This window comes from Rattus norvegicus, chromosome 11, assembly GCF_021556685.1.
Source record: "Rattus norvegicus strain SHRSP/BbbUtx chromosome 11, alternate assembly SHRSP_T2T, whole genome shotgun sequence".
Lineage (NCBI taxonomy): Eukaryota > Metazoa > Chordata > Mammalia > Rodentia > Muridae > Rattus > Rattus norvegicus.
The window spans coordinates 76,471,104-76,487,277 of record NC_141544.1 but is presented as its reverse complement, the minus strand read 5'-3'; the positions used below and the strand labels follow the sequence as shown (position 1 = coordinate 76,487,277).

Sequence of the window (16,174 nt, the reverse complement as noted above, 5' to 3'; positions counted from 1 at the left end):
TCTGCTCCCCCCTCTTCTGTGTCCTTTCAGTCCTTGGGATAGTTCCCCCCCCCCCACTAGTCTAAGAGAAAAGACTTTCTTTTTTAACGACTCGCTACATAGCTCTGGAACTTACTGTGTAGCCCAGGCTAGTTTCAAAGAGAATAGCCTCTTCACTTTCTAATTTGGGATTTCAGGTTCATAGGAAAATGTCTACTTCCTGGACATGAAATGTTTTTCCTATGTCCCTGTAATCTCAATGCCTGGGAGATAGAGACAGGAGACAGGGCCATCCTTGGCTACACAGTAAGCTTTTCCTTTGGAGAGAAACATAGTCTCTCTCTCTCTCTCTCTCTCTCTCTCTCTCTCTCTTTATGAAAGGGAGTGACTTTAATGTATTTCCTATTGCAGAGGTTAAGAATAAGATCTTAATAAAGGAGAGAGAAGTGGAGACGACTGTCTGGGCTAACTAGAGAGGTGGAAGGGACGACTGTCTGGGCTAGAGAGGTGGAAGGGACCCTTACGCCCAAGGGAAAGCTCCGTGTTTATCTGAGCTGATGGGCTGCAGGCCCTCATCCATCATGTTAATGATCTAGCCACTGGATGCTTTCTTTTTCCCTCCTGCTCTTCTTTTCTTCCCCCTGAAGGTTCCCCCATTCTGGTCCCCTTCCTGGGGTAAAAACTAATGACTCATTCCACAGCTGACCGATAGAAGGTTACAGTCAACTTAGGGCCACCTAGGCACTTCCGGCTCCTTTCTGCTCACTAATTCTCAACAAAACATTCGACCAAATATACACATAGTGGGAGGGGGGCAGTTTGAGCATCTACACCGTCCCTGCAGCCTTTGAGTCACAAACCAGAGAAACGTCTGCAGCATCTTGTCAGGGTAGGAACTGGGCTGAAGGAGCCCTCCTCCCCCACCCCCTCTTACCCCCCTCCCACCTCCCATCCCCCACCCCTGAGACTAGAGGCTCATTGTCTGAGATGCCGGAAGAACGGGGATGGGGGTGGGGGTGGGGGGCCTTCCTGGGAGATGGGAGGCAAAGAGAAACTTTTGGGATGCCTAGCCTTCTCCCGCCCCCATCCTTTCCTCTCTTGTTTGCCTAGAAAAGAACTAAGCATTTGCTCTGTCAGCCTCCCTTATAGCTAGAGGTGTCCCCAGAACGTCATTTGGAACACTAGAGGTTGCCTGGAAGGCTTCTGAGAGACAGACTTTGTACTGTACTGGCAAAAAAAAAAAAAAAAAAAAAAAAAGATAAACACTGTCGGCATGTCCCTTTTATCTTCCCTCTGGCTGGAATATATGTATGTCTGGTATGATGGCGGTCAGCTTATGATCAATAAACTCTATTTATTACTCTAGGAGACTGTAGCTCCTTCACGAGGAGGGGACTCTTAAGGAAAACCCACAGGTACCAAAGAGAACAAGCATCTGAAGATCTGGTGACGATGCTTTCTTCCAAAGTAGAAAATGTTCCGAGATATTTATTTCACTTGGTCAATAGGATTCCAAGGACATTGCCTCTTTTCAACAAAAGCAAACCACAAGGCCAAGAATCTAGTCTTAGATGATGAAATATTGAACAAGGATTAAAAAAAAAAATGATGTTAGGTTGAAATGAAGCATTGAATAGGCGATTTGGATGCTACAAAAAACAAAAACAAAAAAACAAAAAAACAAAACCACTGAGCTAACAAATTAAGGAAACAAAAGACAGATAAAAATAAGAAACTGGGGTGGAGTTCATAGGGAATAGCATTCTCTGAGGGAGGGGGCGGGAAAGAGAATGGGAGAAGGGGAGAGAGAATTTATCACCAAGAAAATTTAAAGGAAAGGCTTTCTGATTTGAGCAACACACTCTGTGAAAGTGGGGGGAACCCACAATCTCCCCGGACGGTCCTAGTTTGGACTTCTGCTCCTCACTCTAACCCCTTAGTCCTGAGCCTCAGACACAAGCCTTCTGCTTCCTCTGCAGCATTTGAATCCCTGCAGCTGCGGTGGTCGCAGATTGACTTCTGACTCTCAGAACTTACCTACGTTGCCAACTGTGCAGAAAAGGGCGTGGGGAGGGAACTGCTTTGAGTCCTGGAATGTGGTGGGTGGGTGACACGTGGTGGATGAGTGGGCGACCTGTCTCTCCCCTGCCTCACCCCTTCCTGGTTTTCTTGGGCTTTTCTTTTTACCTCTTGATTTTTTCTCTCTCTCTCTCCCCCATCCCCCCTCCTTCCCCTCTAGTTTTTCTTTCCTCTTGAACTGACCATGTATGAGACTAAACCATATCTTATAGTATTTAGGGTCTAAGTTCTTTTCATCAGAGAAAAAAGACCGAGTTCTGTCCCTAAATTGATTTCTCCTCTGGCTCAAAGATGTTTGGCAGACGCATGGCTTTTCTCTTGAGACTCTGTATCCCCAGGGCCCTGAGACAGCTGAACACATTAGGGGAGCGTCCAAGGGGACCTGGGAAAGGAACGGATTGTAGCCTCCGGGAGATGAGTCCCAGGCTGGCCAGAGCCATCAGATCTGCTGGGACCCAGAAGGGTCTCTAGGCGGCGCTAGAGAGCAGAGTGAAATGAGTGTAAGACAAGGGATCCAAGAAGCTTGCACACAGGCTGTCAGGAAATGCCTGGGTGTGTCTGATGCCAAGCGCTGAGGTCATCGCCAGCCACCAGCCAACCCCTGCTTCTGTGACCTGAGTGTCACCCATCCCCCCACTCCCACTCCCACCCCCACCCTTCCATTCCATTCCGAAAGGCAAAATTCCAAGGACATTTTCTCTTCCTGCCTGACGTCCATGACACACTTAGGACTTGTCCCCTTTATCTAGTGTCCACAAGACTGGAGACAGCTTCCTTCCGTACAGGTATTCTTTGGTCACATCTTAGCCACTATGGGCAGGTGGGGAAGCACAGAGTCCTTTTCCTCCTTAAGTCTCATAGGGAGCATTCACAAGAAGAATTATAATGTGTTTTGAATGCTTTGGAAGCCACCCCAGACTTACCTAAAACTCGTGGCACCTTTGCACCAAATGAGCGTCAGAGGACAGTCTTGAGAGAAAAGCAGCAAGCAGATGGGAAGGGATAAGATAAAAAAATGAGAAGGAACTCCCAAGTGTGGGAGGAGCTCCAAGGGAGGAATCTCCAGACTTTCCTCTTTTCATTTTATTATTTTAAAATTTATTTTATTTGCGTGCAAGTGCATATGCATATATATGTGTGCATGTGCATATGCGTGTGCATGTGCATATGTGTGTGCATGTGCATATGTGTGTGTGCATGTGCATATGTGTGTGTGCATGCCACGGAGATCACAGGACAAATCAGAGGAGGAGTTGGTTCTCTCCTTCCACTATGGGTGTCTCTGGGATCGAACCCAGGTCACCAGGCCTAGTGGCAAGCATCCTTACCCACTGTGCCATCCTGCCGGCCCACTCTTTGCGAAAGTTAACTTTTCTGACGAAAACCAAGGTATCAACAGATCTGCAATTTTTTTTTCAGACAAGGGGTGGGGATGGGGGTGGGACTCCATTTCTTGGCTATTTCAGCTTCTAAGGGCCGCTTGCCCTCTTTAAGGCCCTTCCTTCACTCTCTGACCCATCGATGGAGCATCCTAATGGCTGTGCCTCCTTCTCTTTCTTTACCCTCTTCTCTGGCCCTCCTCCCTCTCTCCACCCCAGCTCCTCTCATTTCGTGAGACAGGGTTTCTCTGTGTAGCCCTGGCTGTCCTGGAACTCACAGAGACCTGCCCGCCTCTGCCTCCCAAGTGCTGGGATTAAAGGCGTATGCCACCACCACCCGGCTCCTCCTCCTCTCTTATATGAACTCGTGTGATGACATTGGCTCCAGAAAAATCCTTCCATTCCCCAAGCCTTAACATCACCATCACTAAAGTCAATTTGCCATCGTAGGTAACAGTCAGCCAGTTCCAAGGACCCAGAGGTAAGGAACAGCTGTGAAGACACACAGCCCAGCAGATAGCATCCACATCACCCAGAGCCCAGAAACAAAAATGTGTTGGTCCCTTGGAGGAGCTACTTTGATCCTTGAGGATGGATTAATGGATATCCCAGAAAATACAGTCAAGTCTCAAGGACCTGGACCTTCAGAAAGGAGGGACCAAAAGGGAATGGAGACCTTTGGTCAAAGAGCACCGTGGCATCAACTTAGGGGTGCTGAACCCAAAGGCTTGATAAGGCTGTATGCCCGTGTTGAGCCAGTCCTTGGCATCCCTGCAAAGATGGTTCCCCAAGGGGTGCTGAGACAGAGGGTAGAAGGTCTCTACCTCTACCACTTGGGTGCCTGTTCTTCACATCCTTGGTACTCACTAGGTAGGCACAGTGTCCCAGCAACTCTGCAGCAGCTTCCTGTCTGAGAATGTTCTCGATCACCTCTGTTATTATAAAAGTGGGCCAAATCATGTCTTCCCGAATTTCTCCCCAAAGACAGTTTCTGGACCCCCAACAATCTCTTCCCAGCTATATGAGAATCCAAGCTGTGGTCGTCCTGGTTACAGCTGTGGGTCTGTCAAAAGTGATGTGTGACCTTGCAGAAGTCACACTCCTATCCTTTTCCTTGTCCGGAAATATGGCCGAGTGCCAGAGGTGACGTTCTGTTCCTATTGTCATCAGTTGGTCTCTATTTGCGATTTGGTCATTAGTCTGGCTTAGAAAAGCTTCTAATGACGAAGTAGGCTCCTGATATAAAAAAAAAAAAACACATCACTCCTCAACGACTAGAAGATGACTGGGATGACCTATTTACAACCAGAAACAGCTTCACAGACGCATGTTTAGCCGACTCCCAACCTAGAGCTTTAGGATCCCATTCCGGACGTGTCCCTTCCTCTGGTTCCCTTCGACACGTTGGCACAGAGAGGCTGTTCTATATCATACTGCGTCTTATTCTCGGGCACACTTAAGGCACGAAACCTGAGCGCTCTCCGAGTTTTTCTGTCACTGCGACCGATGAACGCTGCAGAGCGAATGGCATTTCCGAGGGGTAAACAGCCGGCACCGATGTGTCGTTCCTTGGTATTTGTGAGGATGAGCAAGGGAAGTGTTTCTGGGTGTGTAATTAAATAAATGGCGCGTGTTCTTCTTTACTAACAGCTGAGGCAGCGGAAGGCATTTGAAGGAGAAAACCAAACAATCAGACACATGGCCAAATACTTCAGCACTCCCAGCAAAACCTTCCGCAGCAAGTTCGACGAGGACCAGAGCTGCCACTTGAGAGATGAGAAGAGCTGCATGGAGAGGCTCCTCACGGAAGTAAGCCACACCTTGCCTAGCAGGCTCCCTGCGAGGATCTCCGGCCGTGTGGGAGCAATCCCACATGCTCTCAAGGCCCAGCCTTCCCTCATGGCCCCTCATGTTCTCATGACCCCACATGTTCCTTTTGCCAACATTCTCTGCCCAGCCATCCTTCTACTTTCCCCAACAGCAAGCCAGACTTTGCCAACACCCCAGTGACCCTTGCCCACCCCATTCCTGCAGCAGACAGGCGAAGACTTGTCACAGCACTACATGCTGATGAACAAGACAGACTTGCTCCCTTACGGAGTTCACAGTCGAGGGGAACAAACGGCTATTGACTGAGTAAACATTCAATTTAAGCCGTGATGGATAGGAAGGGCTGGCGACGCAGGTCAACCCACAGGATGCAACTGGGAGTGGTGGCACCTGCCGAGGCTTCTGGCATGCAGAAAGTAGAAAGTGAGAGAATCAGAAGTTCAAGGTCACCTTGGTTACACAGAGTTCAAAGCCAGTCTCGGGTCCATGGGGGCTTTAGCTCAAAAACTAGAAAGAAGAAATGTGATTGTGATGGGAATCAGGAAAGAAGCAATCGGGATGGTGGCTGAGAATAATGGTCAGGGAAGGAGGTGGGGAACGTAGCAGACTAGGGAGACAAGACTCTGAATGAAGGGTAATAAATGATGAACAATCGGCCAGATGAGGAGCTTAAAAAAAAAAAAAAGATCCCTGCAAAGGGAGGATGGGAAGGACATTAGGATCTGGGAAAGCATTCCTTACTTACAGACAGCCTTGCCATTGTATTCAAGATCTGAGGGGCCTCTCTGACGTCCCTGGGTACTAACCAGAGACCTCAACCTTCTCATTGCTCAGAACTTCCAGATGTGCTACCGATGTGGGGTAAACCAAGGGCCTCTATGTCGCCACGGTCGCCACGGTATCAAGGCACCCTAGGTGCCCCAGCCCCTCTTTGTTCTGTACTTGAACCAGAACTGACCCTCTCCCAGACAAGCATAATGTGGGCTTGAGTCAAGTTTTTCGACTTGAGGACCACAAGAAGGCAGCACAGGGCCCAGGTGAATGAATTAATAAGTGTTTTGACACGAATTAAATCAATATATACATATAAATATATATATATTCACATATGTATACACATACAGAGAGAGAGAGAGAACATACCTGAGTGTGTGCTATTAGAAAAACCAATTTATTTTATTTAATTTTACTTTTATGATCGAGTGACTGTGTCCTGTACACAAATGACCCTATGAGAGAACAGTGAGAGGAAACTTTAGAAGTACCCAGATGAAGGGCCAAAGCCTGTCCAGCACCCCTGGACCTTGCTTTTCTACCTGCCCTCCCCTCCCCAGCTCACCCTACACCCCACAATACACTCTCTACTCTGGGTCTTCTTTATCCATCAGAGGAAAAAGAAAAACAAACTCTCCTTTTCCTCACCATTTATTAAACGTTCTGGACATTGTTTCAAAGCCAGATTTCTCCGCACCTGGCAGGGGAGTAGCCCTGCCTCTAGTGCTCTGTAAAATCTTTAGAGAAACGTTTTTCCCTAACAAACAGAAGGCCCGAAACTTGGCTAGAACCAGCAGGATGGTTTTCACTTACAATCGGCGAGCACTGGGACAGCGGAACAGACTGGAACGGACTCTTTAGCCTTATGCTAATTATCTGAGCACCTTATTGTACTTGTGCCATGCGACCCTGTTTCCCACGCTTCGGCTGAATGTGCTCTTTCCAAAAGAAACCTTGAGCCTGCGTGGCGAAAGCCCTTAGCAGGCTGAAGTACATAAGAAGCAAAAAGGTGCCTCTGCCGCCCGGGCTGTGCCTTAGAGCAGGCCTGAGAGCAGCTGCTGGTCCCGGTTTGCTCTGCATCCTGGGAGCCAGCCCTGCTCTTCCTTACATAGGACAGCCTCTGTCCAGCCAGGGTGTGGGCTGAGCTCACTGGACCCCCTTTGCAATTCCCAAGATCTGACAGCACAGCCAAGTTTCTCATTGCTTTTGTGGGTGGTTCTTTCTCTTCTTGTTTTCGAGACCATATCTATGTAGCCCAGGCTGCCGTCAAACTGTGATCCTCCAGTCTCAGTTCCCCGAGTACTAGGATAACAGCCATGCACCTTCACAACCAGCTTTTTCTGGCTCTTGACCTCTTGCTATGGCCGTGGTAAGAACAGATCTGCCATTGACCTCCCACTGTGCAGGAGAGTGGGTGGACTGACTGTCCCTCATGTCGACGACTCTTCCTTTGATGGTCCGCAACAGTTCTGCCTTCTCTCTTTCCTCCTGGCGCTAGAGAAGGGAGGTGTGCATGCCCAGGGCCTGTGCCCTCTTCAATATACCTTTGACATTTTGCTGCCCGCCAGGGACCAAAATAATGACTTTAAAAAATTCATTTAAAAGCTGCTGCCCCAGGAGGTCAGACTACCATGGCAGGACCTCACGCCATGCCTCTAATTAACACGGAGCCATGGTGAAAAGAGTCTTGCTTCCTTTTGTGGAAGAAGGGAAATTGACTGTTTATGTTGATGTTTCTAAATCTGTAGTCAGCCAGCGTCAGGTGTTTGCCTAGCTTGAAAGGTATCCGTCCCATGTGGAAGTTCATAAGATTCTCCTATACTCAAAGCCCTTTGTAGACAAGGCATAAGGAAACAGAAGTCCTGTTTTACCCTTAGAGCAGCTGTGGGTTGCAACCCCCACAGGGTCACATATTTACACTATGATTTGTAACAGTAGCAAAATTACAGTTATGAGGTAGCAAAATATTTGTGGGGGGGGGGTCAGCACAACATGAGGAACTGTACTAAAGGGTCTCAGAGGTTTGAGAGACACTGACTGCCCTAAAGCATGGTCATCTCTAAGGCTTTCCCCCCTCTGCTTCCTGAGGCTGGCATAAAGACACACAGGGTGGGTTTCCAGAGTGGGTATCAAGGGAAGAAGGGGCCAAATTCCTACTGAGCAGCCATCACAGTTAGTTACCCTGTGAGGTCCCTAAAGACATCTGACACATCCCTCATGGCAAAAGGAACCTGAATGCCCCTGTTACTCCAGACTCTGTTCAAGGCACCACTCACCCAACCACAGCCAGGCCTACCATGCCTCAGGTTGGAAGAGGGAGACCTGGAAAGGTGGGAACTCCCCTGAAAGTCCCTTCTGTCTGCTCCCCTAGTCTCTCACAGGGTTTGGCCCATCTTCTGGTGATAATGAAGATGACTAAACCATCTGGGAAAGCAGGAGAGCCAGCACCAGTAGACACCACCTCCTGACTCTACACAGGGACAGGGGACTCACAGGGTCACTGCAAGTTTACTGGAAGGTTTTACTCAATACCCCTTACGTAAATGTTTCTGACCAGGTATAGTAGCACATGTCTATAATGTTAACGCTTGAGATATCGAAGCAGAAGAATTGCCATGAATCCGAGGACAGCCTGTGCTACATAGGGAGTTTTTGGCTGGCTGGGGTACCATGCGAGACCCTGTCTCAAAACCAGAAAGAATTTCTGGCCAAGTTTTATATGTAAGTTGACAGGTAAGCAGGGGCTCAGCCCATGGGCGGACTGGATTGTTTAGTATTATAAGACAGCATCCATTCCTCTGTTTCCTACGGCATGATAAAGGGATGTCCCAGCACGGGTCATTGCCTCCTAAAAGAGAAAGGCAGCCACAAGGGCAGCACTGTGCTATCCAGACAAGCCTTTGCTGGAGCTCAGTGCTTACCACTTTCTTCACAGTTCACTCCATCCACGCCAGACCATCCATTCCTCGTGGGACTCTTATCACTGCCCCTCTGAGTTGAGCATAGAACTCTCCAAAGGAAGACACACAGGCTGGGCTAGGCAGCTCACTGCTGCACTCCGCAAAGGCAAGAGTGCAGGCATGCCCAGACACCCACGGCCAGCTCACACCCACATCTGCTTCCTGCCCCACAGCTGGGGCAGGCACTTCTGCAGCTGTCACCTGTCTGCCCTCTGGGGCACAGCCTGTGTATCCACTAACTTCTGCACAGAAGGACAGCGTCTCGGTAGCAGAACTGCCTCAGCCTCCTTCATCTTCTGGACTGCCCTCGAGAGCTACTTAATCAAACTATCTGCTTTAAGCTTCTATAAAAATCATTTTTTCATATTATCACCTATTTGGGAGTTAACAGGACTCACTGATATTTCCACACATGCATAAAGCATGCATCCGTCTTAGCTCTCCATACCCTCTCTTCCACCTCTGTCTCTCCCCACTATCCCCCACTTCCTAACGGTCATCTTTCTGCTTTTAGGTCATTGCTAGTTTTGTTTTTTTTTTTTTAATCTACACATGAGGGGAAAAAATGTAATCTTTTTTTTTTTTTTTGGAGCTGGGGACCGAACCCAGGGCCTTGCGCTTCCTAGGCAAGCGCTCTACCACTGAGCTAAATCCCCAACCCCAAAATGTAATCTTTGACTGGCTTATTTCACTTAACATGCTGTCCAAAACTTCTACCCATTTTTCTGCAAATGGCAGGATTTCATTCTTCATAGATGAATAATCTTTGATCGATATACAGTGCATTTTCTTTAATAGGTCATCTATTGATGGGCATGCGGGCTGGCTCTGTCTTTTGTGTCCCATAGACAGTGCTGTAACAAGCATGGGCTGAGGGATAGCTCTTCACGCCGATGGCATTTCCGTTGGATATCTGTCCACTCAGGACGGAAATAGCTGGATCTCATGGAGGTTCCGTTTTTAAAGTCCTCCATGCTGATCTCTATACTAACTCTATCCCCACCAACGTCGGAGAATGGCTCTGTGCTCTCTCTCCACATCCTCACCAGCACTTATAGTTATAGTCGTCCTAACTAGATAAGGTAGATTCCCACGCGATTTTGACTTTCGCATTTCCCTCATGGCTAAAGATGTCAAGTATCTTTGCATACATTTCCCACCCACTTGCATGTCTTCTTTGAGAAGTCCCTATTTAGATGACCTGCACAGTCTAACGTTGGATTCCTTAACTCCATATTGTTGAGTTTTTTTTATATATATATCCTGCACATTGATCCTATGTAGATGAATCGATAACAAACATCTCTGATTCTGTTGGTCACTCTGCTGTGCCGACTGTCTTCTATGCTGTTCGGTAGAACTGTGCGTTGATAGAACACCACTTTCCGTTCTTGCTTTTATTTCCTGTTAAGCTACAATAATCCTGGCACGCACTTCTTTAAGAGCAACTGATAGCCAGTTGGTCTCTTGGGCCTGTCACACCAGGAGGCCCTGCCACTTCCAAGGAAGTGTTGAAATCAACTTGGGATTCTCCTGAGCTCTTCTTAGGTCCAGAATGAATGGTTGTCCCAGGAATTCCCACCTTTCTTCTCCCTACCCTTTCCACGGTCCAAGCTGTTTCATAAGAGGCAAAACGTTTGTTTTCTTGTTTATCCTCCCTGGAAGATGTGCTTCCAATTCGTTTATGGTTTGCCCACGGGTGAGAAACAAGAGTTGGATGATTCCAAACACTATTCAGACTGATGTCCCACAGAAGAACCTGGCCCTTCTGGGGCTGGGGAAGGTGAGATACGGTATTGGTACCAGCAAGCCTTGAGGCTAGACCACCTTCGTCCTCTCAGAGAGCAGTACAGGGTCAAGGATGGGGAAGGGGAGAGGAAGCCCACAGTGACGGTACGGACATCCTAGGGCCTTTCCCGGGCACCGCATATCAGTGCTAAACACGTGGAATTCATCACTTCCCTTGGCAGAAGTCCCACTTCCAAGCCTGAAGCCACCAACTAGCACATTGGAAGAGCTGGGATTTAAGCCAGGTTCTCCAATGCCACACCTCCCCACCGTGGAAGGCTTTAGGCGACCCTTAGCGGCATCTTTTGTTAATGGACCTGCTTTTCTTCCACAGAAAAACGCAGTAATCGAAAGCCTGCAAGAGCAAGTGAGCAATGCCAAGGAGAAGCTGGTGAAGTTGATGTCTGCGGAGTGCGCCCTGGACTCCCCAGAGTGGGCCGTCCCAGCTGCAGCCTCTGCCGGTGGACCCGCAGAATGCCCCGCTACTTCTGAGAAAGAGAGCGGAGCAGCTGCTGAGGACTCCCTACCTGCCTCAGCGGCCTCCCAGCACATGCAAGGCCCCGGGGCATCGAGAAGGGACGCCAGTCCCTCTCCAGACCAAAAGTACGACATGCCTTTGAAACAGTTTTGTGATCATTTGGACATGGGCTGCAGCCAAAAGCCAAAGGCTGAACAAAGCGAGGGTCCTGAAAGAGGAAACCAGGAACCCATGGCCCCCGGTCAGAGTCTAATGACAGATGGAGTGGCTTGTGAACCCCATAGGCCCAGGCAGAACTCAGAGGTACTCCCGGAGAGGCTACCCCGGGTTAGTTCAGTGGTCAGAGAGAAGCTTCAGGAAGTTCTACAAGAGCTGGACCTGGGCACCGAGGCTCCCCTTTCCCCACTGCCTTGTCCCCAGCAGCCCTGGAAGAGTAACACTTCCGGCAGCCCCCAGAAGCTGTCCCCATCTAAACTGGGTTTCAGCCCGTATGTGGTGAGAAGGAGACGGGCAGCCCAGCGGGCTCGCTCACGCATCCCTGGCTCTGTGGGCCTCAAGATGGGGCATCAAGCAAATAATACTGTTTCTGGTTCACAAAATGGGCTTATTGTACAGAACAGAGACAGCCCCAGGCTGGACCACCACAATGCAAGGTCCAAGGAACCAAGGTCCTCTTCTGTAAAACCATCTCCAATCTCAGCACCTCACCAGAGACGGGGTAGCCTGGAGGGCAGCAAACAGTGTGAGACAGAGCCTCAGGAGGCCAGGGGATACAGTGTAGCTTTTCCTCGACAACCTTCTGCTTCTGCCCCGGCACAAAGTTCCACTGCCCCATGCCTATCCTCTTCACCAGCGCTGCCCAGGCAGCGTCAGCCTCTACCCCTACTGTCCCCTGGCTGTCCTTCCTTGTCTTCTGGGTGCTACAACCTTGACAGTGAGTCTAGCAGCTCAGATGAGTTCTTCTGCCGCTGCCACAGGCCCTACTGTGAAATTTGCTTCCAGAGCTCTTTGGACTCCAATGACAGTGACACTTCAGACAGTGACCTTGAGCAGACTTCAGGATTGGCCTCCTGGGAAAAGCTGTTGGCCCGCTCCAAGCCTGTTGTGAACTTCAAAGATGACTTGAAGCCCACACTAGTGTGAAAAGCAGCAAAGGTGGGCTGACCACAGAGGTCAGTCTGGGTCCCCACAGAACCAGGGATCATGGGAGGGGAGCTAGAGTTTAGTCTTTAGGGACCAGATCAGCACTGTGCCTTGACCAGCCTCCACTGTGTTTCGGCTGTGTTCTTACTTACTTTGAAGACCTCTTAATCTATGAAAGGAAGGGCGTTCCCCACCCTGCTACTACCTCAGCACTACTGTGAACAACTCTAGCAAGGGCTAAGAACAACTCCTTCAGCTGAGGGTTCTAAATGAGCGGATAGGCTTATCCATTCAGCTTAGCCTGTTCTTTACGAACCTCCGATGTGTACCAAGTGCTAGCTGGAGAGATGAACTGAAAGATAGAGAGATAAATTTCTGCAGAACCACTATGACCCACCAAACCAGCCTGTCAGCGAACAGACCTTCAGGTAGATGAGCCTACGCCTTTGTCCCTCATAGGAAGGGTGACTTGCTTTCTGCTGAAGGCTGTAAGCCTCACTATGTCAGAGTTTCAGCTTCTGGCTCAAGTTGGCCCAGCATTCCCCACCCCGTTTCTTCTCCACAGACCGTCATAGCACCTCACACACCGTGAGCCTCAACATAATTTCCTAACGTTCCCACAAGCCTCTCAGATCGTTCTCCTGGGCTCAGTAGTAACTGGAGCCTGCCCACCCTGCTCTCTCCCAGCGACACAATGTTCTAAGTCTGTGCTGGGAGACTTACTGGTCAAAAGGTAGTTTTAGTGCTACTGAGGTTACGTGACCACTAAAGATCCCTAAACCTAGAAAAAAAATAGGGAAATGGGAAGAAATAAAGGGCCAGGCATGGTGGTACACACCTTCTATCCCAGCACTCAGGAGCAGAGGCAGGCAGATCTCTCTGAGTTTGAGACCAACCTGGTCTACATAGAGTTCCAGACAACCAGGGATACTATGTAGAGAGATCCTGTCTCAAAAAAAAAAAAAAATCAAGCAAGAAAGAAAACAGGAACAAACAGGTTGTGGGCATTTCACCAGAGTCTGGCTTGGTACTTGGCAATACCAAATTTCAGTAGTTCCTAATGATAATCCTTTGAAATAGATACTCTTATCTCTACAGCTAGAGACCTTGGGGCTTGGAGAAATGAGGTGATGGGCTGGAGAGATGGCTCAGTGGTTAAGAACACTGTCTGCTCTTCCAGAAGTCCTGAGTTCAAATCCCAGCAACCACATGGTGGCTCACGACCATCTGTAATGAGATCTGATGCCCTCGATCATAGTACATGCAGATAGAGTGCTCATGTACATTAAATAAATGAATAAATCTTTAAAAAAGAAAAAGAAATAAATGAATAAATTTTTAAAAAGAGAAAGGAAGGAAGAAAGGAAGGAAGGAAGGAAGAAAGAAAGAAAGAAAGAAAGAAAGAAAGAAAGAAAGAAAGAAATGAGGTACCCAATTCCCCAATACCATACTGCTGCAAAGTGACCAGTGGAGAATTTGCATATGCTGCTGAAACAGGTTGGTTTCAATATATCTCTTTATTCATTCTTCTGGAAGTGGCAATCAAGATCAAAGAGATAGGACAACTGAACCAAGGCAGAGCAAGCTGGTAAGATGTCCCTAGAGGAGAAAACCCCTCTTTTCCCACAGCTGGGGCATGCCTGCAGTTCCAGGGGGAGCCATGGAGTTGGTGAAGTGTGAGCTCCAGGAACTCACTCACTAAACCTCCTACACTCACTAAGGCTGCAGGACAGACATTTAGGTTCACTTCAATTATTGCCTAACTTGTCACCTGCTGCCCACATCGCATCTGCACTGTGTGTAGATTTTGCGAAGGAGTTTGGGTTCCAGAGAAGGCATTTGGCACTAAACACCTCACAGACATTTCATGGACCCTCAGGTCTGCTGACACCTCCTGGGTCAGGTGCTTAGCCATGGTGGCCCTGCTGGTAGGACAGCATCTTCTGCCGTCTACTGTTCAATACGAATTTCATAATTTATTCTGTGTGTATGCGCTGGGGAGTGTAGTTTCAGTGTGTGTTGTTTGTATGATGACCACAAGTATCTTAATAAAAGAGAAATGATTGTCAAAATAAGTCTCTTCTAAAATCATAGTCTTGGGCTGGAAAGGAGGAACCTGGAGAAGACGGAGCCCCTAGAAGGGGTTAAAATACAGAACTGACAGTTCCAAGCACATCTTTTGGCAAGCTTCCATCCCCTACCCCCACCCCCAGGCATCAAATAGTTTATTCAATTATTCTTTTTTATTGCATATTTTATTTATTTACATTTCAGTGTTATTCCCTTTCCCAATTTCCCCTCCTCAAGCCCCCTAATCCATCCTCTCCCCTTCCCCTGGTTCTATGAGGGTGCTCTACCCACCCACTCCTACCTCACCACCCTGGCATTCCCCTACACTGGGGCACCGAGCCTTCACAGGACCAAGGGCCTCTCTTCCCATTGATGCCTGATAAGGCCATCCTCTGCTACATATGCAGCTGGAGCCGTGGGTCTCTCCAGTCTCTCCATGTGTACTCTTTGGTGGTGGTTTAGTTCCTAGGAGCTCTGAGGAGTCTGGTTGGTTGGTATTGTTGTTCTTCCTATAGGACTGCAAACCCCTTCAGCTCCTTCAGTCCCTTCTCTAACTCTTCCATTGGGGACCTTGTGCTCAGTCCAATGGTTGACTGCAAGCATCTACCTCTGTATTTGTCAGGCTCTGGCAGAGCCCCTCAGGAGGCAGCTATATCAGGATCCTGTCAGCAAGCACTTCTTGACTTCTGCAATAGTGTCTGGGTTGGGCGTATGTACTTATTAGTGAGTGCTTACCATGTGTTCTTTTATGACTGAGTTACCTCACTCAGGATGATACTTTGTAGTTCTATCCATTTCCTTAGCAAGCTTCCATTTGTAATAGACTCTCTGATGGTCTCTCTGTCTTTGTACAGGCTCTTCTCCCAAAAACAGCCCCTTTAGTGGTTGGAAGAAATAGTGAAGACCCCCAGAGACTCCTTCCAATCAGTGAGGTCCTCTGGCCAGGCTTCCCTTAGTTTCCTTCCTCCCAAAATGCTACCACTAGCAGGCCTGTGTTCCTTAATGCTGAACCTAAGGGTTCACAACCAAGTGCCCAGCCATCTCATTCTGTATCCAGACCCCCAGTTCCACAAGTCCAGCCTTTCCACAATTCCATCCTTTTCCTTCTAGACTTTCCTACAACTCCATGCACTGTGTGAATAGTTTGCCTTTCGAGGTTTAGGTGAAGCATGCACTCTTTCTTTGGCTTTCCCAAAGCATCCCCAAACGGAAATGACTGGCCCTCCACTTGAAAATGCAGGATGTACTCTGGGCTGTGTTTTGGCCTTGGTTATAGAGGCTTCAACTAAGCATTTCGTCTACAATGACTTTGTAAACTATTCTAGACCTGGCTGAAAGGGGGGAATGTCAATGCTCAATGCTCCCTATTTATAATTTGGTCCAAATATTACATACAAAGCATTACTACTCAAAAAACGTTGCCTCCAGACCTACCATTCGCCCTGTGGTCCATCTCCTCTTCTCCTCACCCACAGATTTTCTGGTGCTTCTACCCAAGGAAGCCAAACAGTGAGTAGATCCTTACAGGGATGAATACACTGTCGTTGCTCTTGGCAAGTTTGTAATTACATTCTTGAGAAAAGTCAGTAAAATGTTCAGAGGAATCCTTCAGAAATAAACATTTCCTCGGCTGCCGTCACCAGGCTATGTAACTGTTGGTTCTAAGGCCAGGCCCAGTGCCAGGCCCAGCTCTA

General features: G+C 48.5%; 1 protein-coding gene across 3 annotated transcripts in view; it reads left to right on the top strand.

The window, feature by feature from the left end:
- The window catches only part of Gpr156 (G protein-coupled receptor 156), a 92,818-nt gene extending 78,333 nt beyond the window's left edge, over positions 1-14,485 (top strand). For 2 of the 3 annotated variants that reach the window (XM_087575581.1, XM_087575582.1), the window contains 2 exons: positions 5,088-5,246; positions 11,124-13,779. In XM_087575581.1, the coding sequence (XP_087431707.1) occupies positions 5,088-5,246; positions 11,124-12,410 (1,446 nt within the window). In that variant the 3' untranslated portion in view covers positions 12,411-13,779. Of the gene's footprint in view, positions 1-5,087; positions 5,247-11,123 lie in introns of all 3 variants that reach the window. The other variant, NM_153295.2, reaches the window with a different exon arrangement.
- Positions 14,486-16,174: the final 1,689 nt, after the last annotated feature.